The sequence below is a fragment of the Artibeus jamaicensis genome, unplaced genomic scaffold, assembly GCF_021234435.1.
Source record: "Artibeus jamaicensis isolate MK-2021 breed Jamaican fruit bat unplaced genomic scaffold, CSHL_Jam_final contig_456, whole genome shotgun sequence".
Classification (NCBI taxonomy): Eukaryota; Metazoa; Chordata; class Mammalia; order Chiroptera; family Phyllostomidae; genus Artibeus; species Artibeus jamaicensis.
Genome location: NW_026521839.1, coordinates 7,647,965 through 7,672,348, shown reverse-complemented (window position 1 = coordinate 7,672,348; position 24,384 = coordinate 7,647,965). Strand labels below are relative to the sequence as shown.

At 36.7% G+C, this 24,384-nt stretch overlaps 1 protein-coding gene and 1 long non-coding RNA gene across 5 annotated transcripts in view; one reads left to right on the top strand and one right to left on the bottom strand.

Moving 5' to 3' along the window:
• The window catches only part of LOC128627612 (uncharacterized), a 79,570-nt gene extending 63,214 nt beyond the window's left edge, over positions 1-16,356 (bottom strand). Inside the window, exon 1 of the long non-coding RNA XR_008391856.1 lies at positions 16,301-16,356. This is a non-coding gene — a long non-coding RNA (uncharacterized LOC128627612). The remainder of the gene's footprint in view (positions 1-16,300) is intronic.
• On the top strand, positions 5,303-22,901 carry MYOT (myotilin). 4 transcript variants are annotated; one of them, XM_037147705.2, is made up of 10 exons: positions 5,303-5,402; positions 8,476-9,042; positions 13,003-13,177; positions 14,232-14,336; positions 16,929-16,975; positions 17,767-17,899; positions 18,903-19,110; positions 21,301-21,466; positions 21,913-22,046; positions 22,257-22,901. In XM_037147705.2, the coding sequence occupies exons 2-10, from the start codon at positions 8,687-8,689 to the stop codon at positions 22,427-22,429; spliced, it is 1,497 nt and encodes a 498-aa protein (XP_037003600.2). In that variant the 5' UTR covers positions 5,303-5,402; positions 8,476-8,686; the 3' UTR covers positions 22,430-22,901. The 4 variants fall into 4 exon arrangements, with proteins under 4 accessions (XP_037003600.2, XP_037003599.2, XP_037003597.2 ...); XM_037147704.2 differs by having other exon boundaries at positions 8,598-9,042; positions 16,926-16,975; positions 22,257-22,900; XM_037147702.2 differs by having other exon boundaries at positions 16,926-16,975; positions 22,257-22,900.
• Positions 22,902-24,384: the final 1,483 nt, after the last annotated feature.

The following is a 24,384-nucleotide window of genomic DNA, read 5'->3' as shown; positions in this document are numbered from 1 at the left end:
TACAGATTGGCTCGCGTTGTTAAGGGATGGTTCTTCATGCTGCTCTGATGCTGGGACACGTACTTCAGGTGTTTCTTGCAATGAAGACAGTGAGGGAAAGACTTTGGACTTTAAAGACTAAAAGACCTGGAACAATGTATGTGAAGTACATAGTAGGAATTCAAAAAATAGTATCTATTACTTCACTGCATTGCTTTTTATCAGGATTAGTGTATCTCCAGTGACAGTACGACTGTGATTTCTATTGATCTCCCAGAACCCCTTTAGCTTCTGGGATCTCTAGTTGCCTGAGCAGTAGGCCCTTATAAATAAAGATTTCTCATGCAGTCAAGTAAGAGTGGGTGTGTGGGGCAATAACTAAGACTGCACATTTTTCAACAAAAATTTATTAAGTACATTCTGTGCTAGACCTGCCTTGGGAAGACAGACAATACCAATATGTAAAACTTTGCTCCATTAGTACCTGTGTTTAGCAGTGAGCCTTTAGGACTTAGAAAGACCTTGAATTTATAATATCTTTCACAGGAGATTACCATCTTTATCATTAACAAAATCTTCTGTGGGTAAAATTATTGGGTAAAAGTTCCACGAAAGTTAACACATTTTTACAGAATGTCTATTATGAGCTACACTGCCCTAGCCAAGATAAATTGTAAATAGTCCCTTTCTCAGAAAAACAGTTAACCTACTGTAGGAGATATACCACATAACAGTCCATTGTATGATTTTCAGTTTTATTTGAGTCTCTCAGCAACCTTTGATTTAGATTAGTATAACAGATACTATCTTTGTTCTTCAGTTAATTATTAAAGCTCAGAGAGTTTAAGCAGCTTGTCTGAGGTTACACAGTAAGTAGGTGGTAGAGCAGGCATTAATGCTTGGGTCTTCAAATAAAAAGGTTAATGTGTCTAAAAAGTTGTAAAACATTGACCAAATTTGTGTTATTATTTTCACTGTTTGACTCCAAACCCAGTGGAGTGTCCATTATTATTTCTTATGTGAGAAGAATATAAGTTCGAGTCAGGTGCTAGAATGGATATTTCACATTACAAGTGCTACAGTGGGGTTTCCTTTCATTATACGTCTATACAGAACTTCAGTAATCACAGTGAATTATGTAAACCTGAAAGTAAATAAAACGTTCTTCACTCTTTAGTCCTCTCATCTTCAATGTGACATTTTCCTTCTCAGTTGATACAGCAGAAACTAGCTTCATCACATACACCTGACCTCTGACTTTAGCAGAAGCTCACAGAGCCATTTTTATAATAGTATTTACTATATTTCACATTTTTAAAAAACAGGAGCTACTTTTACTTTCGAGGACTTCCGCCAAGATGGAGGTTTAGGTGGATGTGCTGTGCCTCCTCACACAACCAAGTTTAGGGACAACTAAATATTAGCATCAGAAAACACAACCAGAACACGAAAAACTGAACTTTTCGGAAGTCCGCTAACAACAAATTCTTCAGCCCGACCGGTAAGGGGCGAAACCGGACCGGGCGCGGAATCCAGACGCGCGAATCCAGTCGCACGGGTTCCAAACCCAGGATTGGACCGAGTGAGCGACCGAGCAACCCACCGGGTGAGCGACAGCAGAGGAGACAGTGGGGAGGCGGTGCAGCGTGTTGACTGTGGTTGCCTGATTCCGCGCGAGTGAGGGAGTGAGCGGTTGGACCGGCGGCGGTGGCGGCGATAGACGGCGGCCGGGCAACAATAGAGGGCGCCGCCATTTCCCCGCTCTGACCACGCCCCCACATACAGCGTCACAACCCAGCGACCTGGGACTCCAAGGTGCCGCTTATCCCACTTAAAGGGCCAGAACAGACCAAAAATGTCGCAGGGAGAACTCAAACCCCCAGAGATAAATCTAAGTGACGAAGAAATAGCAAAACTCTCAGACGCACAGTTTAAAACACTGGTCATCAGCTTCCTCACAGATCTGGTGGATTATAGCCACAAATTAGAGAAACATATGAAGGCTAAATTAAGGGAAATGAATGGAATTCCACAGGAAACCCATAGAGTTGAAAAGGAAACTGGGACTCAAATCAATGGAGTGGACCAGAAGAAACCAAATAATGGCCAAACAGAAAAGAGTCAAGGAGCAAGAATTCAAAGAAATGAGGAGAGTCTTAGGAACCTCCAGGACATCTTTAAACGCTCCAATATCCGAATTATAGGGGTACCAGAAGGGGGGAAAGACACAACCACCAGTGGAAAAACTATTTGAACAAATAATAAAAGAAAATTTCCCCAATCTGGCAAAGGAAATAGACTTCCAAGAAATCCAAGAAGCCCAGAGAGTACCAAAAAAGTTGGACTCAAGAAGAAACACACCAAGGCATAACATAATTACATTAGCCAAAATTAAAATGAAGGAGAGAATCCTGGAAGCAGCAAGAGCTAAGGGGACAATCACCTACAAAGGAGTCCCCATCAGGCTGTCAGTGGATTTCTCAAAAAGAGACCTTACAGGCAAGAAGGGGCTGGAAAGAAATATTCCAAGTCATGAAATCTAAAGACCTACAACCAAGATTGCTCTACCCAGCAAAACTTTCATTTAGAACGGAAGGACAGATAAGGTGCTTCTCAGATAAGATCAAATTCAAGGAGTTCATCATCACCAATCCCTTATTATATGAAATGTTAAAGGGACTTATAGAAGAATAAGAAGTTAAAGAAACATGAACAGTGAAAGGACAGCAAACTCACAGTTATTAACAACCACACCTAAAACGAAAGCAAACTAAAAGGTCAGCTAGATCAGGAGTGGAAACATAGAAATGAAGATCTCAAGGAGGGTTAGCAACAGGGGAGTGGGAGGAGGAGATGGGGGGAGAAGGTACAGAAAACAAGTAGCATAGATAGTAGATAGAAAATAGATGGGGGGGCAAGAATAGTATGGGAAATATAGAACCTAAAGGACTTGAGACACATGGACATAAACTAAAGGGGGGTAATGGTAGGGTTGGGGGGGCAGGGTGGAGGGGAATGAAGGGGGGAATAGAACAACTGTAACAGCATAATCAATTCAAAAAAATAAATAAATTAAAAAAAAAACAGGAGCTATACATGAAGGAGGGATAAAGGAATGACAGCAAAATAGCTACCCTTCCACTGATGATAAGGAGGAATTTCCTTAACATGCAGCAGCAAATAACAGGAAGTTACAATGTGTGAGGAATTAGAACAATTTACTGGAGACCTTTACTGACAATTTAGAGAAAGAAAAGAAAAAAGTTGTCTTTGGGGCAGGTTGAATATAGTGCACCTACCTGACATCTTAATGATTCTTTCCATTTGAGGATTTTTCTCAAATAAGCAACTAAACCATTCAAGTAGCTATATTTATGAGAAAACACAAAACATTCAAAAAAGAAAACCAAACATAAAAAAGTAGAAAAAGAGATTCAAAATAGATGATTAAATACAGACATTTAACTTCTGAGAATGGTGTCATAAGAGAGGACCTTACTTAACCTTTCCCAAAGCATCCCTGATGCCCTTGCTGCAGTGAGAACCTGAGCCTACATGTGCCATGGAGCTCCTGCCCTGCAACCCCTGTCACACCTTACAAAGGCCTGGGGATCAGAAGAGGCAACCCCTAAATGATACAGAATAAATAGAACTAGGATGCATTTTTCTCACCTCGCTTCTTAGGCATGTCCTCTGTTACTTTCAAACAAGTTTTTTTTTTTTAATTCTCAAAAAAAGAGAGAAAGAGTAAATGGAAGTAACATTCTGACTCAACTATGGTAGATATATTTAGAAGTGACAAATTTAACAGATTGTCCTGGGCATCTTTCTTACTTGGATGTATATCTCAAACTTTTATGCACTAAGAGCCCTCTAATCTAGTATTTCCTCTTCCTGTCCCTATCAAACCCTGTTATCAGGAAGATATACCACAGTGAAAGTGCTTAGAATAGAGCCTTACTTGTAGAAAATGCTATCTATATATGTTGCTTATCTTTATTATTTTTACTGTCACTTGCATTTACATTTTAAGTCTTTCTAATTTGAATGAAAAGTTTTTCCCTTATAATGGAATTTGAAATAGGAGGAGATGCACAGAAATATTTTGAGAGATTTCTGAAATAAGACTTTGTATGCAAACAACCTACTCATCAAGTCTAGTATGCTTTTCCTACTAAACAATGGCTGCATGCCCAGGCAGCAGTTATTAAACTTCCTCTGAACACCAAAGACAGGTACACCTACATGGTCAGCTATGAAGAATTTTATATGCCTCATATGTGCTCAAACACCTATTTATTGGGCCCTGGTAATGAAAGGTACATGGTAGTTAAATCAAGTTTGGAGTATCCATGAGGGAAAGGAATAAACAGATAAGCTTTAGACAATAGAACCATATCAAAATCGAAGCCACTGAGATGGGGATAATTCCACTCAATTGGCCTGATCCTCATGCCACCTAATCCTCTCCACAACTGCTTTTGTTGATTTGAAGGCTATTTACTGCCCTGCACAAAAATGAAAATTTAAATACCAAGATGGTCTCCTTGGTGAAAAGAGAAAGGAAACTATAAGGAAGATGAAGGAAAGAGAGTTGACAATACAGAGCCTTGAATTGTGTAGATTGCTTCTTGTTTGGTAGTTTCTAAAGTGTTGCAAAGCTTTCAGGATAAAAGTACAAGGTAAAGGAGGCATAGACCACACAGATTCAGAAAACTTGCTAAAGAAACTGTACCATGCTTTTCTACCTCCCCAGTGACAGGTCACTATCACGTCCTCTCCTGCCTTTACCAAGACCACACTCCCTTTCTTAAAACGAACTGCTTGAACCCTGCTCCACCCCCATTCCCATTTGGGAAAAAAAAAAGTCTTCAGATGAACAATTATCCAATACAAATCAATATGGATCAATTTGAAGCCCACCCATCACTGGTCATTTCTGGAGAAGTCTCACAAGATAGAACAACAGTCTTAGAATACTCATATATAAAGAAGGGGTTTAGTCCTTTCTTCAACAGGGATGATTCACAAAGCCACCACCACAATAAAGAACTGAGTTTTATTTATACTTTTTCCCATTTCCCAATTCATTGCTCTTCCCCCTACATGAGCTTGCTAAAACTCATAGTCAAAATTCACATCTAAAATAAAGAGGCCTGAAAGAGAAGCTCATGTAATCCCACTCCTTAAATATCAGTAAGACATCTGAGATATTGTTTAGATTGCAGACTCTTACTTTGACATGCCAGCATAGGTAGATGGACAGGCAAGCACATCAGATGTCACTGTTTGGCAGCTGATAAAAGTCAGTGGTGCTATAATACTAAGCACAGAGCCACAAGATTAGTCTGTGAGGGAAGGGATGCCTTTTCCTTTCCTTCGATAGTGGGTTAAACCCAGCTGGCACCCTCCAGAACTTACGGGTAAGTCCCTTCTTTATTCCTTCTACAGTTTTGGGTTTTGGTTTTGTGGGGTTTTTTTTGTTTGTTTTGGTTTTTTGTCCAAAAGAGGAGCATGTACAGAGGTGATCTTCAGATACAAGGTTTGGAAGCCACAACATCATAATGGTATTATACAAAGATTTAAAGAGAAAGTGGTCTTTTCATTCTACTGAAACTAGATGGCATTATAGAAGGGTGGAAGAAAAGATAGTTATGAGTTGTTACTTTAAAGTCATCATTTTTCCTTGAAAGAAAACACTTGGTCTTACTGTAATTGTGGTGATACCCTACAGCTTCAAAATATCCTCAATCAGTTTTTTTGTGTAAGTCTGTACTATATTAGAAATAGGAAAAAAAGTTAAGATTTTTTAAATAGGAGACTAGCATTTTATTTATAAAATGTTGATATTTATTTAACACAATGGCCATATCATAGAATTTATTATAGAACTGAACTGTTGAACAATAACTGCAAACATTAAAAAAGCCTTTTGGAGTTACCTGTGGGAATGAACACCTGTATAAAATTGAGACATGAACAAAATAGAATTTTTGAAAGAACATATTTTTAGTTGAGCTTTAAAAAATAACAGTAATTTTTAACTATGTAGGCTGATATCAAAATGAGCAAGATAGTTGACATTAGAAATATATGTAAAGAAAAACAAGGGACTTTGTGAAAATATCTGCTGGCTTGGGGAATGGAGGGGAGAAAGGCAGACATCTGTATTGGAACAATAAAATTTTTAAAAAATATCTGCTGGCTATTAGTTAACCAGTTTATTCCTTGCTATTTAAAATGAATCTGATGCATTTGCCTGCTCAAAATGGAATCTAGGAACCAAACTGGATTCAATTCTGCTACAGAACTACAGAACTACTTGCCTTGAAATAGGGTCTTTTTTTGAGAAAATCTAATTAAAGTCTCCTCTGGATGTTCTTCCCCAATGATTTCAAAGCCTACTATAGTTAATTACTAAAATGGACTTTAATTGAATGTGCTCGTGTTCATAAACTTGAAGTTAAGGAATATATTATTTTTAAGTCTTTTTAATAGAATCTTTCTCTTGGCTGTTTAGTTGCATTTTTGTTCTTTCCAAAAATTACCAGTTTTAATTTAAACTACATGCACAATTTGGATGAAGTTGTCTGGAAAATATTCATTAAAAAAATGATGCTTTTTTCAAGATAGGACATCAAATAATTATAAGATTTTGTTTCAGTAATGACAGTTTGGCTAATTTTATCAGCTGAAAGTTTGATCTAGCATTTTCTCAGTGCTGGTTTAAACTATGTGAAACCAATGTACTTTGAACTAAATTACCTAATACTTTAAATAAATACAAAATCAATGCTACAATTTATAGGGCCAGTCTGTGTGTGTAATGTCTGTACACCATCCTGCTTTGACTTACCACACTAATGAAAGAAATCAGAGGCAAGTATAATCCCTAAGGTGATTTTAGTGACAAATGACCCACCCAAGGAAAAATGGGGATCTCCTGTAGGGAGTAGATCTAAGAGCTAAGAGACATGGCACCTGTCTTTTCTTCCTATACCTATAGCTATATACCTATACCTAAGGTATAGGCCAGCTTCACAGTTGCCTTACTTCCTTTGCAATCCTGTTGGTCATTTCAAAAGAAAATATGAAAGGAGCTAAAATAATTTTTAATTGGCCTAAAATACACATTAAATAGGTAAAAATAATAAAAAGTCAAACTAAATAATTAAGATCACATCAAGATAAATAATTTGATAATATAATCTAAAAACAACAGATAGGCCCTGGCTGGTGTAGCTCAGTGGATTGAGCACGGGCCTGCAAACCAGACAATCGCGGTTCGATTCCCAGTCAGGGCACATGCCAGGGTTGCAGGCAGGTTCCCTGCAGGCCAGTTCCCAGCAGGGGACGCACAAAAGGCAACCATACATTGATGTTTCTCTCCCTCTCTCCTTCCCTTCCCCTCTAAAGATAAATAAATAAAATCTTTAAAAAAAAGTCACTAAAATAAATAAATAAGATAAATAATTAGATAATATAATAAAAACAACAGATAAAATACAAATGGCTCTGGAATGCAGTCAGTAACATATATTATACTCACACAGAGAGACACAAACACATAGTCACTCCTTAATCACTCCTTAATTATTGTCTATTTTGGTGTTATAGTCAATTTGGAATCAAGGGAAGAGAAAGAGGCACTGAATTGTAAGGTTAAAAAAATCCACCCATTAAGGATTTACAGGAACTAGTGTAAAGGACACATGGACAACAACTAAGGAGGGTGGAAATGGGAGGGAGGTGGGGCGCATGGAGGTGGGGGAGACTGGGATGGGAGAAAAAAACATAAAACTGTACCTGAACAACGATTAAATTTTTTAAAAATCCACCCAAATTAACAACAGTGAGTTATAGATGTTCCCTCTACTTCATGAAATTGTGAAAAGGTGAAGGAGTAAACAAGAACATTAAAGTAGTATTCTTTACAAAAGAAGCATATTGTTCCCCTTGACTTACCAAGACATCATTCACGTGAATTAACTGGTGTACCCGGAGAGTGTTCTTTGGTTTTGATGAGCAATGGGAAGAATTCAAACTGAGCGGAAGTTGACCTGCTATATATTTAACTGCTAATAATTTTAAATCATTAAATTTCTGTGGTTAATGAAATGGTAGCCTCTGGGCAAAAGTTAATCATGAGACTATAAAATTATCACATTGAGCAATATCACAGAATTTCTTTTCATAAATCACCACTTGGCAAACTCAAACTTTGTGCTCCTACATCTTGAAGCCCATGGATATGCTTAAGAATCATCCAGAGGCAAATAGTAATTAATCCTTTTTTCGTATTCTCATGGGGAAAAGTCATTTGTGCAGAGACAGAGAATAAAGGAAGAAGTGTAGAAACCAGGCAAGTTCCACTATGAGATAACCTTGAAAGCACCAAATAAACCCCCAAAAAGGACACAAGCCCCTAAAGATGTTAAGTAAACGGTACTGTTTTTTACAGAAATATTGTAACTGAACCATTTTCTCCGTTTGAAGGAAAAATATTCTTCAAGAGACAGCCACTCCATCAAAGCCAGAAACACAGAACTCCCAGCATCTCAACAAGAAGGGGCAGACCAAGGTCGCTTCTGATTCCTTGCAACCTTCTGTCATTCCAGGCTTGCTGCCCCAAATTCAGGACCCCAGCCATCCAGGAGCAAATTATTACAGTAATAAATTGCCTTCATCTTCCATATACCAGCTAAGCATGTTTAACTACGAACGGCCAAAACACTTCATCCAATCCCCAAACCCATGTGGCTCCAGACTGCAGCCTCCTGGACCAGAAACCTCCAGCTATTCCAGCCAGACCAAACAGTCTTCCATTGTCATCCAGCCCCGCCAGTGCACAGAGCAAAGATTTTCTGCTTCCTCAACAGTGAGCTCTCACATCACCATGTCCTCCTCTGCTTTTCCTGCTTCTCCCCAGCAGCTTGCTGGCTCCAACCCAGGCCAAAGGGTTACAGCCACCTATAATCAGTCCCCAGCCAGCTTCCTCAGCTCCATATTACCATCACAGCCTGATTACAATAGCAGTAAAATCCCTTCCACTGTGGACTCCAAGTAAGTGAGTTTTTAAAATATATGCATTTGTATATATACTTCATATACAGTATCTGAGGATGGTAGGGGGTGGGGGTAGGTAATGCTGTAGTTTATTCTTCACTATCTAAAAAGGCAATGTGACCTGAAGGTCTCATCCCATAATTCTCCTAGAACACCTTGAACCAGGGTACTGGCAATAAGAGGTTATCTGACCCATTCTCTAGTGTCCAGGTTGAGCTAAACCCAAACCATCTATTACCTCATACAACTACTCACCTATTATTTTCCATCTTCAAAACAAGATTTCTGACATACTCAAGAACACTGAACTATTCCCCCAGTTCTAAGTTAAGTTGCTCATGCTGTAAATTTAATTGCTCTGGTTCTGGGCTCAGTTGAGATGAAGAACACCTGCCTGATAGGATTTCCTCTCACACAAACAGAAGCTATTAAATTTCCTCCCAGTCTCAGTCTTTTCTTCCTATCCATTTCCCCTCTGATCTTGAATACCCACTTGCCTAAAAAGAAAATCTGGGATTCAGACACTAAAGTGTATGAATTTTTCTTACTATTATCAGAAGAAAAGCTTGAATAGATAAAGGTTTATGACCTTAAAGTTGCCTTTGGTAATTAAAACTGTACTTTATTCCAAATTGATGAGGCCGGTCTAAATACAGGGATTACAGGGATGAATACCTGTAGCTTTATGCAAGCATGTACTATTTTCACAGTCCTAAAACTGTCCTAGGAGAACCTGATATGAAGGACATAGTGGTTGTGCTTTTTTTAAAACATGATCTGAATACTTTGCGCTTATGCAAAGTTAAGGCTATCAGTTTTCCTGTTCCTTGGCTGGCTAGAACATCAGAAAATTAAATCAAAGGCATCTGAAGAAGACTGTCCAATGGAATGTGTTTTGTTCGTTGCAGGCTTATTGATAGGTTTGCTGTAATTCTTGCTAATTTTGCTCAGTCTTCTCTAGAGGCTAATTTTTTCCTGGAGATTCCTATTATGAATACCTTGAAAACCTAGCTGAACTGACTATAGCAATTCAACTTGGAAATAAAACTTTTCAATGTTTTTAAGAATAAAAACCAGGAAAACCAAAAATATTTGTTAAAATCCTAGATACTAGGCTGAACCAGTTGAAATGGCTGATAGTAAATTATTTTTGACCTACAAAAAATGGCATTTCTTATGTTTGACCTAGGATTTTTAAAAGATGCAGTCAAGAATTAACAGCCCTCTCTTTTTCCTCCCAAATTCCCATTATACCCATTTTCACACACTGTAGATTTTTCTTGGTAATATTTTACCCAGGTGATCTTTTTTCATCTAGCTTTCAATTATTTCCAAATTTCCTATGTGAGCATTTTTAAATCTAAAATAACCTTTTCTGACATTTTTCTTAGCTAAAGTCTTTCAACCCTACTCCAAATTCCTGCCCAGAAAAGAAAACCATCAAATAAATATTACTGAGCCTCAACCATATACCTAGCTCTGTGTACAGAACTAAGAGATAAAGAAAGGCAAAAAATAGAGAGGATAAGAAATAAAACAGAGGAGGTCCCCAAACAAGAGATCAAAGATCCAGCTTTAGCTGTTCCATTTTCAGCAACCATAGATAACCCTTTTAATCTTCCACAGCTACTTGATACCCATTCTGTGTCCAGCTGCACATGGTGGAAAGCTCTGGCCCTTTGAACATTTGTGCACAAGTCCCCTCATTGTTACAATGAGCTTAAAAGTTTGCCATGTCTTCTAAAATAATCCCTTGGATTCTGACCCAGGGAAGTTTGAAAACTTTATTTAGCTTCTCAGCAGTAGGAAACCCTTAAGCAAATGTTCTATTCAGTTGATCAAACCACAGACTAGAAACTGAGGGGAACCCTTCAATTCTAATTACTCCTTTCCAAAACCTTGCTGTTCAGCAACTTTGCCAGTTCAATGATTCAGTTTTCTGATCCATAACAAAATTAAGGATTGGATGATTAATGATAGGAAAAAGAGACCTACACAGCAGTGCAAGTATAATATTAGTTTATAAGTATGAGTTGCTATCAAGTCCTAACATTTAAGCCATCTGAACTGGTAATAATGGCTATATTCAGTGAATAAAGAAAGGCTGCCTATATATATATCAGTAATTCTCAGGCTTCCTTTTGATAATCCTTCAAGATTTCTCAGAGATATTATATGTTAGACAGTCTGCAAAAATTTATTTCATGCTAATTCACTTTAACAAATGTGTGACTTCTATAAAGATGGTGGACTAGGCATTAAAAAAAAATAGGCTATTTTAACTTCATACCATTGGAGAAACAGATCTAGAAGACCAAAAGAATTTTTGACCTGGGAATTCAGTCATAAAACAAATGAACAAAAAACCCTCAGTATTTACTTAGACACTTGGTTTGGCTGTTTACTTAACTGAACAAATCAAACTTCAGTTAACAATTAATGTGGACAACCGTGAGGATCTGAAATGCAAGGAGGGGAAATGTGTATCACCAACTTTTATTACAGACCATCTTGAATACAATGGAAAACATTCATTTATTCAACCTATAGTGAACATCACCTATACCCAGGTTCTGTGTCACTGGATATAAATAATACAATGATGAGTAATAAGACTTCTTTTCAGTATGTTTACAATCTAGAGATTATTAACCAAGCCCCCAAAGCCTACAAAAATTAAAATTCTGACTCCACTCAGAGGAGATAGCTTTCCACTTAACTTATAAATTCTTTTAATGATCCTTGATAATATTTGAACAGGAACATGTCACAGAGCAGACAAAGACTGTCTCATTTGGATAACTGGAGAATGTTGATTATAATAATGGTAAAATATTCAGTAAAGGTAGTGGCCAGTTTTCCCACATTAAAGAGATATAAGCTAGCACCTATATGACACTAAATGAATAAGCTATATGAAATATGAACAAAGCACTGTAAAAAATGTACCTAATAGATCAAATAATATAGGAGTACCTGAATACTACCCCTGTCCTCCATCAAAAGGGGAAGTCTGGGAGTGGCAAGAACATCTTAGAAGAAAATTCAGAATCAGAACTTGAAATAAGGATTTAAACAAAACTCTTCAACTGCTATTCAAATTTGCTCCCTTTTTTCCAAACCCTTTTTTAGTTTATATTTCTTTCTTCTTCTTCTTCCTCTAATTACTCCTTTCTTTCTCCAAAAATCACTTTAGCAACATTAAAGAAACTGTCACTACTGTAGAAGCTAAGTGTTATATAGTGTCATACTTGAACTTTCTAGAATAAGAAATTAATAAAAATGGGAAATTAATAGAAAAACCAGCAACTATGTAAACTGTAGACTCCTTTCAAAACAACAGAATAGTCACTAAATACCAGTGGTTATACTGGTAAATGTTTAACGATCATCTGGAGGAAGGAGCCATGATTTGTGGTATTTACCAATTTCCCTGGTATAGAGATTCCCACCACCACAATTTCAAACTACCAACATGACATCACAAGAGCTGGGACGAGTTGCTAAACATCAGCCCTCTTGAGCCTGTATGAGTCAGCACCAGCACATCACTGCTTAATATTCACCTATTAATCAAACTTATAAAATTCTTCTATAAAATTTTTCAAACTTATAAAATTTTAAGATTAAAAGAGCTCTCAAGCTACAAGTAACTAGACTTTACTTTCACTTTAGGCAAGGTCTTTAAGGAAGGCCATCCTCCACATACCTACTCTAAATTGTTCCTCCTGCTACTTGATTTTCACTTGCCAAAACTAAAGTAAACAAAAAAGCTGGTAACAACTCTTATAAAATCCTTCTTGACTGTTACTAGGGAAATTGGTGTTTTTATTAACACCAATAGTCTAAGTGGTAGATTCAAACTATCTAAAGGTGACTGACAAAGGAAGGCCAATTCTCTTTTAGATACACATCTGAAAGATCTTCTTTTTACAAAATCTTTTTTTCTTTTTAAAGTTATCAACAACCTTCAGCTGGCCAACCTGTAAATGCTAAGCCATCCCAAAATGCAAATGCCAGGCCCACACCAAGGACTCCTGACCATGAAATACAAGGATCAAAAGAAGCTCTGATTCAAGATTTGGAAAGAAAGCTAAAATGCAAGGACAGCCTTCTTCATAATGGAAATCAAGTGAGAAAGATGTCTATTCTATACAAAAAGCCAGTTAAACTATAACATCTATCTTCAATGAGAAAGTTCTTTCTGTCTCACAGATCAGTGAGTGTAAAATCGGCAAAGAATAGGATAATCTTTTTATTTTTTTATTTTTAAAATATTTTATTTATTTATCTTTAGAGGGCAAGGGAAGGAGAGAGGGAAATACCAATGTATGGTTGCCTCTCATGCATCCCCTGCTGGGAACTGGCCTGTAACCCAGGCATGTGCCCTGACTGGGAATTGAACCATGATTGTCTGGTTCCCAGCCTGAGCTCAATCCACTGAGCCACACCAACCAGGGCAGGATAATTCTTTTAAAGGGAAATATTTGGGTCCTATTTCACATTTCTCTGCATGAAGTCACCTCTTAGTTCTGAGTTGGAAAAAAACAAAACAAATGAAAAATCAATCTGAATGATTTCATAATTATCTGTTTTAAGCATTACCCTCTCATAAAATATGTCTAATGACCAAATAACTAATAGGAAATACTGTCAACCTGACTTCTTCATGTGCCTTGGTATATATTATTGATAGACAAATAGCTATAAATATTATTATGTAACTTTTTGTGTACATTGTATTAGTCACCTATCTTTGGGACAATAGTACTGTATGCCTCTAACCCAAAAACATTTAACACATCAATTGTACTGCTTTCAACCAGAAGTTAGTAAGTCAAATATTCAGTGTTCATTTAATAAGAGCTTTTTCTGAATATGAGGACATGCAATAGTTTATTCTAAGACAGAGCCAATTGGAACACACAAAACAAGAAGGGAAAGAATTTCCTTTTACCTGGGAGAGCCTTATTTAGGGGTAATCATGTCTACCTTTCCAAGGAGCAAAAGAAAAAAAGTGAGTATTACACATGAGAGAAGTGGCACTAGATTGGAAGGAAATACTTATAATTCAACACAGAACTATACTTTCTTGGTAAAATTCTCAGTGGTTTTAAGTTAAACCTGTACAAACAACTTTTATTAGATCCCATTACCCTTCTTCTTAATGACTTACTTCTTTAAAGCGACTGACATATGAGGAGAAGATGGCGCGCAGATTGCTAGGACCACAGAATGCTGCTGCTGTATTTCAAGCTCAAAATGACAGTGAGGCACAAGACTCCCCACAGGTAAGTTAAAACAATCTTCATCTAACTGGAGCTCTTTTAGTGTGTGTGAATTTTAAATGTCTACTATTCTAAACATTTATAAATAGCATTTAAAGCAAAAGTCGATCACTTTCATGGGAGAGGCCATGATGGGCTAAAACATATAGTTTAAATTTTATCCCATTTTCTGATGGTTCTAATATCTGCTAAGAAATGACACAAGGACAAAAAACACCAAAAGGCTAATGGAGTCACTTTTCATCTGGACGATTATGGGTCAGTTAGATGTAGAACTTTTCCTACAATGTCTACATGGACAGAGAATTTATGGGTTGTAAATCTTCAGCAGAACAGAAGTTAAAACTCTAAACTAAAGTAATTATAACCTTTTCTCACAAACTGTTTATCATTTCAATGTTTTAAAATATAGTACTCATGATACTAATAAAACTTCCAATTCCTTTTATCATGTTCCCATATTCACGATTGCTTATTAAAAACAAAACAAAAAATAAGCCTTATGAGTAATGGCTCTAGGATTAACAAAAGCATCCTTTTCAGAAAGGGATTAACTTTATGAAAAGAATGAAGTGAATATCCATCCCACAGGCTTGTACCTGACCAACCTCATTTTAACAAGCAAAGTTAACCTTGAATAGAAATTCATAGTTGGAGAGGCAGACTGAACTGTGATTGTTCTATATTCCTTCTGTAGTTACCTTTCATTCCTTCCCAAAAAAGTCCACAAGAAACTGGGAGCTAAAGGGATGAAACTAGGCAATCAAGAATTCCAAGCTTCTGCCCTGGCTGGTGTGGCTCAGTGGACTGAGCTCCAGCCTACAAACCAAAGGGTCACTGGTTCGATTCCCAGTCAGGGCACCTGCCTGGGTTGCAAGCCAGGTCTCTGGTAGGGGGAACGTGAGAGGCAGCCACACACTGGTGTTTCTGTCCCTCTCTTTCTCCCTCCCTTCCCCTCTCTAAAATAAATAAAGACAATCTTTTTAAAAAGTAAAAAAAGAATTCCAAGCTTCTAAGTATAGGAAGCTGAAAATAAGATTTTTGTTTGTAATATGAGACTAATCCTACTAAGAAGAATGGAGCAGAGTCTAATAGACCAACTAGAAACTTAAAACAGAACTTAACTCTCTTTTTGGCTACTAAACACTTCAAGCATTCATTCATTTGACTAATTTATATGGAGCACCTACAGCAAGAGTAAGACACAAATCTATCTCTATAAGCAGAAATAATTCAAAGCAACATTACATTGATGATGATTTAACTTACAAATTTACAGTATATGATTTCAAAGGCAAGGATGAATTGTTTTCCTCATTCATTCTTTGAAAAACTTTAAAATGAAGGTGATGGTAGATAGCAGCAAAATATATCATTATGAAATCAGAAAATAGAAATCTTACATTTTTGTACACTTTAAACAAAATGTCATCAAACTATGTAAAACCGAAGTCTCACATGTATTAATACAAATATATACATATTCAAACCACCTTAAGGAGAAAAAGTAAAAAACTAACTCTGGATATTTTAACTGGATTATTTTTATTTTTTACCAAAAACTTAGTTGATTTTGATCACTGAATTGTTCTTTTGATGTTTTGCTTAGAAATCTTTGTTTAGAAAATCTTAACGCTAGCCAAAAATTATGACAATTTTAAGAATTTTGTTTTAAAATAACAAAATACATTAAACATGCTCATCCCAAAATAAATTATTTGTAATGATCTGCCGTATTGTTGTACAGGTGTTTTTCATATATTCAGATATAGAAACTGCATTTTCTACTTCTTTGTATCTCCCCCTAAGGCAAGCACAGTGAAATACACAAAATAGGCACTAAATATTTAATCAATTTATTAATTCTATTATAATTTTCACCTGTTCCTGATTTTATTCTCAAATACAAATAATTTTCTGGTGCTCAGATATAAATTCTAAAAGATGTTTGCTTAAATTAAATATACCTTTATTAAGCAGGAAGGAACTAATGTTGTTTCCAAAGCCTTTTCATAGCTCTACACATATCTTCCATGGTGTCCATCAGGACTTTGTGTCATGAGCTAAAAAGAGAAGTATTTTCCAGTCTAATACGTGTTTACTGCTGTTGGTGCCACTTTTGAGCAGTAGGCATAATACCCCATATCTACCGCCAACACAAGTGACTTCATATCTATTCCTGTTTTACTGAAGGACAATCTGTACTATGTGCTCCCATTTCAAATATACTGGAGGACACATCATCCTTTGTCATTAAATAGTCACCTGAAAAAAGAACCACTTTTCATAAATCATGCCTGTGGAACAACCTTTTCATTCTGGGATTTTCTTGCTAGAGTATTAGAAGGATAGTTTGGATGTTTTAAATGCTTAAAAGCTTAATATATAGGGTGGGGTGGGCGGGGATGGGAGAAACAGACAGAAAACTGTACTTGAAAAATAATTAAATTAAAAACTTAATATATAGAACAAATCATAACTGTAAGAATACAGCCAACATGGAAATGTCCCTTTCAACTACAACTACTTAGTTCTGTTTCATTTCAAGTTAACAATCGCATGTTGACATTATCACTTTGTTTTAATTTCAAGCAGCACAATTCAGAACATGCACGGCTGCAAGTTCCTACACCACAAATAAGGTAAAAAAAATAATTTAAATATATGTTTTACTATCTAAAATGTTTTCAGCTTAAAAACGTGATATTCATCCCTGGCTGGTGAGGCTCAGCAGATTGAACACTGGCCTGCAAACCAAAGGGTCACCCATTTGATTTCCAGTCAGGGCACATAGGTTGTGGATCAGGTCCCCAGTTGGGGGTGCATAAGAGGCAACCAAACATTAATGTTTCTCTCCCCCTCTTTCTCCTTCCCTTTCCCTCTGTCTAAAAATAAATAAACAAAATCTTTTTAAAAATGTAATATTCACAGAGCCCTCAGGCTTCCTACATACATTTTATAAATTACAATGTGAATTTTCTAATGCCAGGAATGATGGTCAAAATTTTACCCATTAAATATTAGAACTATCTTAGAGTAAGTATTTTAAATGTTTTGGTCAAATAAGCCAGGACCGTGTTTCCATGTTAAACAACTTTTTCATGATAATACAAACCCAATTCTAACAACCTTTACATGTGGTAAGAATTGTCCATGGGGTACTCTGCATTTTAATAGATCAGTTTCTTGAATTCGTGGCACTGTGAAAAAGAAAGACATGAAATTTGTACCAGGTGTTTCTCAACTTCTACCGTTTCCAACAGTTATCAAACATGCCAGAGCTAAATACAATCCTAAGGCCTCTCTCCATTGTTATCACACCATCAAACAGTATAGACTTTGGGGTTTCAAATTTGATGGCTAAACTATATTTGTGTGAAAGAAAGAACAACAACAACTTTTCTACTAAGTGGTTATTAAAATATCTTTGTAGAAGTAGATCATCTTCAAGGGGAGGTGTGAATGATGAGGATGCAATCCAGGAGAAATTTTACCCGCCTCGTTTCATTCAAGTGCCAGAGAACATGACGATTGAAGAGGGAAGATTCTGCAGAATGGACTTCAAAGTAAGAGAAGAGTTTTTAAGTATTGGAGGAAAATTAACCATGGGATATTAAATCTTGACAAATGTCCTCTTCCTTTTCATACTTTGCTACACAGCTTGAGAAGCAGTATGTATAGTGGGTAAGAACAGAAATGCTGGACCCAAGTTACCTGTGTTTGAATCCTGGCTCTGCTACTTTTCAGCTACATAACTTCTCTGTCACTTAACCTCTTTGTGCTTTTGTCTCATCTGTAAAATGAGAATAACAAATGTACCTACTTCATCAAGTCCTTTGAGGGTTAACTGAGTAAACAAGCATATGGTATTCACAAGAGTGTCTGCCATCTAATAAATACTCTAAGTGAAGCTATCATAACAGGGTCTCTAAAGTAAAATGCTTCTATAATTCTTCTCCATTAAGAAACTCAAGCAACACTGCTTTCTCTCAGCCTAGAACAGTTCTTCAAGCTAGAATAGCTTTTCAGAAAAGCTAACACTCTCATCATCTTCATTTTGAAGAATTTTTTCTTATAAAATGTTTTTCCAGATTCCTTATGAAGTCAGTGTATGGATGGATTCTATTGTTAAGGCTTATATAGAAACACTTAACAAACTGTCACCCACACACCAGAACTGCAGCTCGAGAACATTGTTTTGGAAAGGTGTTCATTGGATCAGCAAGCCTCACACAAATGTGTTTCTGGGACTGCATTTGTAGTCACCATTGGCCAGAAAAGCCATATGACTTCCATACTTCTTAATCAAAAGATCTTAGAGTCTGAGATTGCATATGAAAGAGCTAGATAGGGTTCAAGATAGTCTGAAAATACTATATTAATTTCAAGAGTTTTAACTTGTACTGTTTTGTTAAAAATTATTGAAAGCAAATACCTTTTTTAAGCTCTTTCTTTGAATTTTCAATCACAAACCCACTCAGGTACTGAAATTATTAAAATCATAGACAAATTGGTCCCAGTGATGCTGTAATTAAAAATTCTGTCATCTCCTTGTGTTTTCAATCCTAGGTGAGTGGACTGCCAGCTCCTGATGTGTCATGGTATCTAAATGGAAGACCAGTTCAATCAGATGATTTACACAAAATGATAGTGTCTGAGAAGGGTTTCCATTCACTCATCTTTGAAGTGGTCAGAGTTTCAGATGCAGGGGCTTATGTATGTGTTGCCAAGAATAGAGCAGGAGAAGCCACCTTTACTGTGCAGCTGGACGTCCTGGGTAAGCCTTCCAAGAGATCATAAAGTATCTTTAATCCTGCAGTATTAAAAAAGAAAATATTTTTAGTCTACGGCCATACCACCCTGAATGCGCCCGATCTCGTCTGAAAAAAGAAAGTATTTTTAAAAATCCCAGAAGACTTCATATTTAAGGTTAATGTCTACACTGTACAACCAGTAGAACCCCAGTTTTTACCCACAGCCACGGATGGATATGTGAGTATGGGGAGAATGATAGTCTTGAGGAAAACTCAGTGAAACTAGAATGACAGATCTACCACCAAAGCTTTTCTGGAAAGGAAACAAAGAAATTTCAGACAGACCAAATAAGGTAGTAGAAATATTTTTTTAACCTCACCAGAGGACATGCTTATTGATTGTCAAGAGAGGGAAAGGGAGGGGGAGAGAGAGGGAGAAAAACATTGATGTGAAAAAGAAACATCTATTGGTTGCCTCTTGTACATGCCCCAACCAGGGATTGAACCTGCAACCTAGTCATGTGCCCTAACCAGGAAACAAAACCATGACCTTTTCCTTCACAGGATTATGCTCCAACCAACTGAGCCACATCAGCCAAGCCAGAAGCATTGCTATAGATGTAACTAACACGTCTTAAAGTGTAAAATTTTAGTCTAATCATTTCTCTGGTCTACAGTCTAAAACAATCTAACTCACATTTTTACAGAATTGTCATAATCATGCACCATTTAAAATTGAAGAGTAAATATCAACTTTTAGCTTTACACTGTATTCCTTTTACTAGGAAACTCATCTGTAATTATGACAACAAAAACATGCCTATTTGCTTTAGAAAACAGAAATGGCAAAACTCATGTCTCAAATTTTCTTTGTGAGGCAGTTCTCATACAATTGATGTTCTGTTTTAAAATATTACAATTTGTTTTAAATATCTCACATTTATAATGGCTTAAGCCATGGTATATCACATAAGAGAGATTTTGCTGTAATTCATTGTTATATAAAAGCTTGATCAAGTTAGAAAATTTTCCTCTGTCTGTATTCTACCCAGATCAATAAAAAAATCTTTAAGATTATTCTATGAGCCCTGCCTGGTGTGACTCGGTGGATTGAGTGCTGGCCTGCAACCAGAGTCGCTGGTTTAATTCCCAGTCATGGTACATGCCTGGATTGAAGGACAGGTCCCCAGTAGGTGGCCCACGAGAGGCAACCACACTTTAATGTTTTTCTTCTTCTTTCTCTCTCCCTTCCCTTCTCTCTAAAAATAAATAAATAAATAAATTTTAAAGATTTTTCTATAATATAATAAGGGGGTTCAAACTAAGGAAAAACTAGAGATCTAGAAATCAAAAAACAAAAACAATTCAAGTGATTAAGTTTTGGGTAAATCCTTCTTGTGCCAATAGCTACAGAAATACTATAATGTTAGAGCTGAAAGAGACCTTGGCAGGCATCTGTCCAATCAACTAATTTCTCCTTCAGAAAAATTAAGGTTATGGTATTATAGTATCATTTCCTCTTTTCTCTCAGGTATTTGAAGAAAAGTAAAGACATACAATTAGTGACATCTGTGTATTACTTTATATTGATAGTTTACAAAGCATTTCTTCATTCATTATTTCAATTGATCCTCACAAATAATTCTGTATAGTAAGCACAACAGTCACTATTACTTGGGTATTTTATTAATTTACAGTGGATAAAACTATGCCTCATAGAAACTAAACAAATTTTTCCAAATTTGGCATGGCTAACAAATAGAGAATCTGAACCCAAGTTGTCTGGTACTCTTTCCACCACTCATGCTGCCTCCCTATAGAAGACATGGCAAGTGAGGACAGACTTAAATTCTTTGAATAAAACATGATTATAAATTCAACACATCACTACCTTACTGTTTTAGAACTCTTAAAAATGGTATTGTATATTATTTTAGTTAAAACTAAAACATAAAGCTTTATGTTTTATGAATCAGTAGTGACTGACCATTAGAGAAAAAACTATTAGGGACAGATGTGGGAGGGTTATTTTGTATTTCACTTTTTCATTTTAAGAAAGAACTGACTGGTCTTGTCCTGTACATCGCATTGTTACAAAATTCCAATCATGTTATTACTCTTTATAACTTTTATATCAACATACAAATTTCATACTTTGATTTGACTGTCATTTTTATAATATTTCAAATAGTTGATTTTTTATTAATATGTAGCAAAAGAACATAGAAGAGCACCAATGTTTATCTACAAACCACAGAGCAAAAAAGTTTTTGAGGGAGACTCGGTGAAGCTAGAATGCCAAATCTCAGCTGTACCTCCACCAAAACTTTTCTGGAAAAGAAATAATGAAATGGTACAATTCAACACTGATCGAATAAGGTAGGATAAGTATTTCTAGACTTACCTATAGTTTACTTTGGTGAATCCAGTTATACTTTGAAATACATTAAAAATGGCATGCATCTATGATCTCAGTTTGTCTTGTTTTTAAAACATATACAGAAATATCATAAACCTCACTAAGCCATAATCCATTAATCAGAAATTTAAAGCATAAAGTAAGCTAGCATCTATAGTACCTTGTTACTAACAATAAACAATAAAGTAGGCTAGCATTTACCTAGTTACTAATAGTAAACGAGATTTGGTGAGGGGATGTTTAATTCAAGAAAACCAGTAGCTATTTGGCCATGATTAAATACAGTCTCAGAATTTCCATATGCTTCCTTTTCTTATTAGTCTGACTATATAGATTGGGGCATTATAAATTGCTTTCACAGGAAAACCAATTCCTATACTTACATTTTATAATTGTTTCTTTTCAGCTTATATCATGATAACTCTGGAAGAGTTACCTTACTGATAAAAGATGTAAACAAGAAAGATGCTGGGTGGTATACAGTGTCTGCAGTTAATGAAGCTGGAGTGACCACATGTAATACAAGATTAGATGTTACACGTAAGTCACATTGTTATAAAGGGCTATGTCTAGTGCTATAAAGGATTTAAGACTTAATAAGAAACACAAATGCTGGCAAAGCACAAAATCTGAGGGATTTTCTCCATACATAATCAGTTTTGATTTTTTTCTTTCCTGTTTGATAATGAATATCTTGTGCCACCCATTTGTTTAAGTTTTCTGAATTGACTTTTATTTGATCTATTTCAGCCCGTCCAAACCAAACTCTTCCAGCTCCTAAGCAGTTACGTGTTCGTCCAACTTTTAGCAAGTATTTAGCACTTAATGGAAAAGGTTTGGATGTGAAACAAGCTTTTAACCCTGAAGGAGAGTTTCAGCGTCTGGCAGCTCAATCTGGACTCTATGAAAGTGAAGAACTTTAACAAATTTACCAACATTGGAAAACACAACTACACTATTAGTAATATATTCACTTAATTTTTAAAATAAATCCATAGCTGTATTAACAGATTATGGCTTTCATTAGGTAATATAACTAATATATATTTATAATATTATTTATCCTTTGACTTTTGCACATTCTATCTACATCTCTGGTTTGTGAAGCCAACACAAAATTTGGGTACATGGGTTTGTAATTGTAGAAAACTATCTTAAAATGTGGGATTTTAACATTTAAGTTATACACATTTAACAACTACAGGTTATGAATTAATATCAACTTTTTAGACACACCTAATGCTTATAATAAGATTTACTGGTACTGCTTTCTAAATACTGTTTTACCCATTTTCTCTTCTAGGAATACTAACATGGTATAAATTATCTGAGTGTTCCACAGTTTTATGTCAGAAGACAATAAAATTTCAATTATTTAAAACAGACTGTCTTCTCTTCACGAAAGTCTAGATCATTAACATAAAGCTTCTGGTTTTTACTTATGAAATAACTAGCAAACCCTGTGAGTAACAAGTTCCAAAAGAGCAACAATGTTACATTCCAGAGCATGAGTATGTCTTCCTAGTAAAACTCACAGCTCAGCCAATTCCTCCTGAAACCTTTTTCCAAGGTTTACACTTCAAAGGCATGAGGAACTCTCTCCTGAAATCTGGATTTTGTTTTAACTGAAGAACAGATCTCTAATTCTTCAACATCTCTGAGACTCCTGAGCTTAATGGAGTAAGAATAGTCTGTAGAGTCATGTTTAATTCTTATATTTGATTTAAATCCGAAGAGCTCTATTTTGGTGTTTTTCTCCAGCCTACATTTCAAGTTCCGGTAACCTGTTACATTGCAAAGCATCATCTTGTGAGCCTCTGAGAGTCCAAGCCCAGGAAAGGGCAAATCCTTTCCCTGAACCACTCTAACCTCGGACAGCGGCCTTCGCTTTTCCTCAGACCTCGGTCCGCAGCCGTCAGCCCCGCGCGGGGCCTGTCCTGCTCCTTTCAGCTTTGGTCGCCTCTGACTCTCCCTGCTGTGTAGCCTAGTTCTGCTTTTTATCTGAGCACAAAACAGCATTTATCAACATCAGTCTACACCTCTTTCAGGGGAATAACAAAAGTCGCTTTATTTTTTTTTTTTTCCTTTCAAAACAGCTTGATGGTTTTCTTTGAAGGCTGCTCTGGGGTCTTTCGACTGATTTCCCTCTTATTTTCCTTTCACCAACATGAGGATCCCTTGTCTCACATCCGGGAGGGGCTTGGATGCCTTAATTCACGGCCAGAGTTGTTTGGCCGTTTCTGCAGCTGGTTTACAAGCCTCCTCCTCATCTTTGCAAAGCTTCAGGGCCAGATGCGCGTCTGGGCTCCCAAGGACTACTGTTTTGGCCTACCCTTTACATAATCACTATAGATCTGGGGTTAAAAAAAAAGAAAATTATTTTAACGTTCCCTTTAGCCAGCCTGGGAGGAAAGACGGGTGGAAGCTATTTCTAACATCATCTCTCGATTAATAACCAGTTTCTACAAGAGCAGCGGCAGCCTGGGTCTTGGTCGGGCCCTCGGGCCCTGGCGTCCAGCAGACCTTGCCCAACAAGCCGTGGTCTCTGGTAAATTTATCGATGCTCCCAGCACCCTCGGTTTCTTCAGAACGAAAACGAGGACAAAACACCTACCTTTCAAGAAGGGGGGTGGGGTGTGAAGACCAAACAAGCCAATAAATATTAAAGGTATTCAAGAAAGAGCATCCCGTTATAATTAATTACTACTATCTTATCACTAATCTCAGGCCCCAAACCAAGTTTGCCCTAGAAGTCTAGCCTCCCCAGGAGAGAAATGACACAACGCCCTGCTCCGCCTCAGGCGAGGCCCTTCCAGACAGTCCTCGGTGCGCATGCGCGCCTGCAACTTGCAGCGCAGTTTGCACCTCTCGAGGAACT

Excerpts from the sequence above, each read along its gene's own strand:
- MYOT (XM_037147704.2), top strand. The coding sequence starts at position 8,687 with ATGTTTAACTACGAACGGCCAAAACACTTCATCCAATCCCCAAACCCA. Across the intron at positions 21,467-21,912 it reads TTCAACACTGATCGAATAAG|CTTATATCATGATAACTCTG; the intron begins GTAGGATAAGTA and ends GTTTCTTTTCAG. Across the intron at positions 22,047-22,256 it reads TACAAGATTAGATGTTACAC|CCCGTCCAAACCAAACTCTT; the intron begins GTAAGTCACATT and ends GATCTATTTCAG.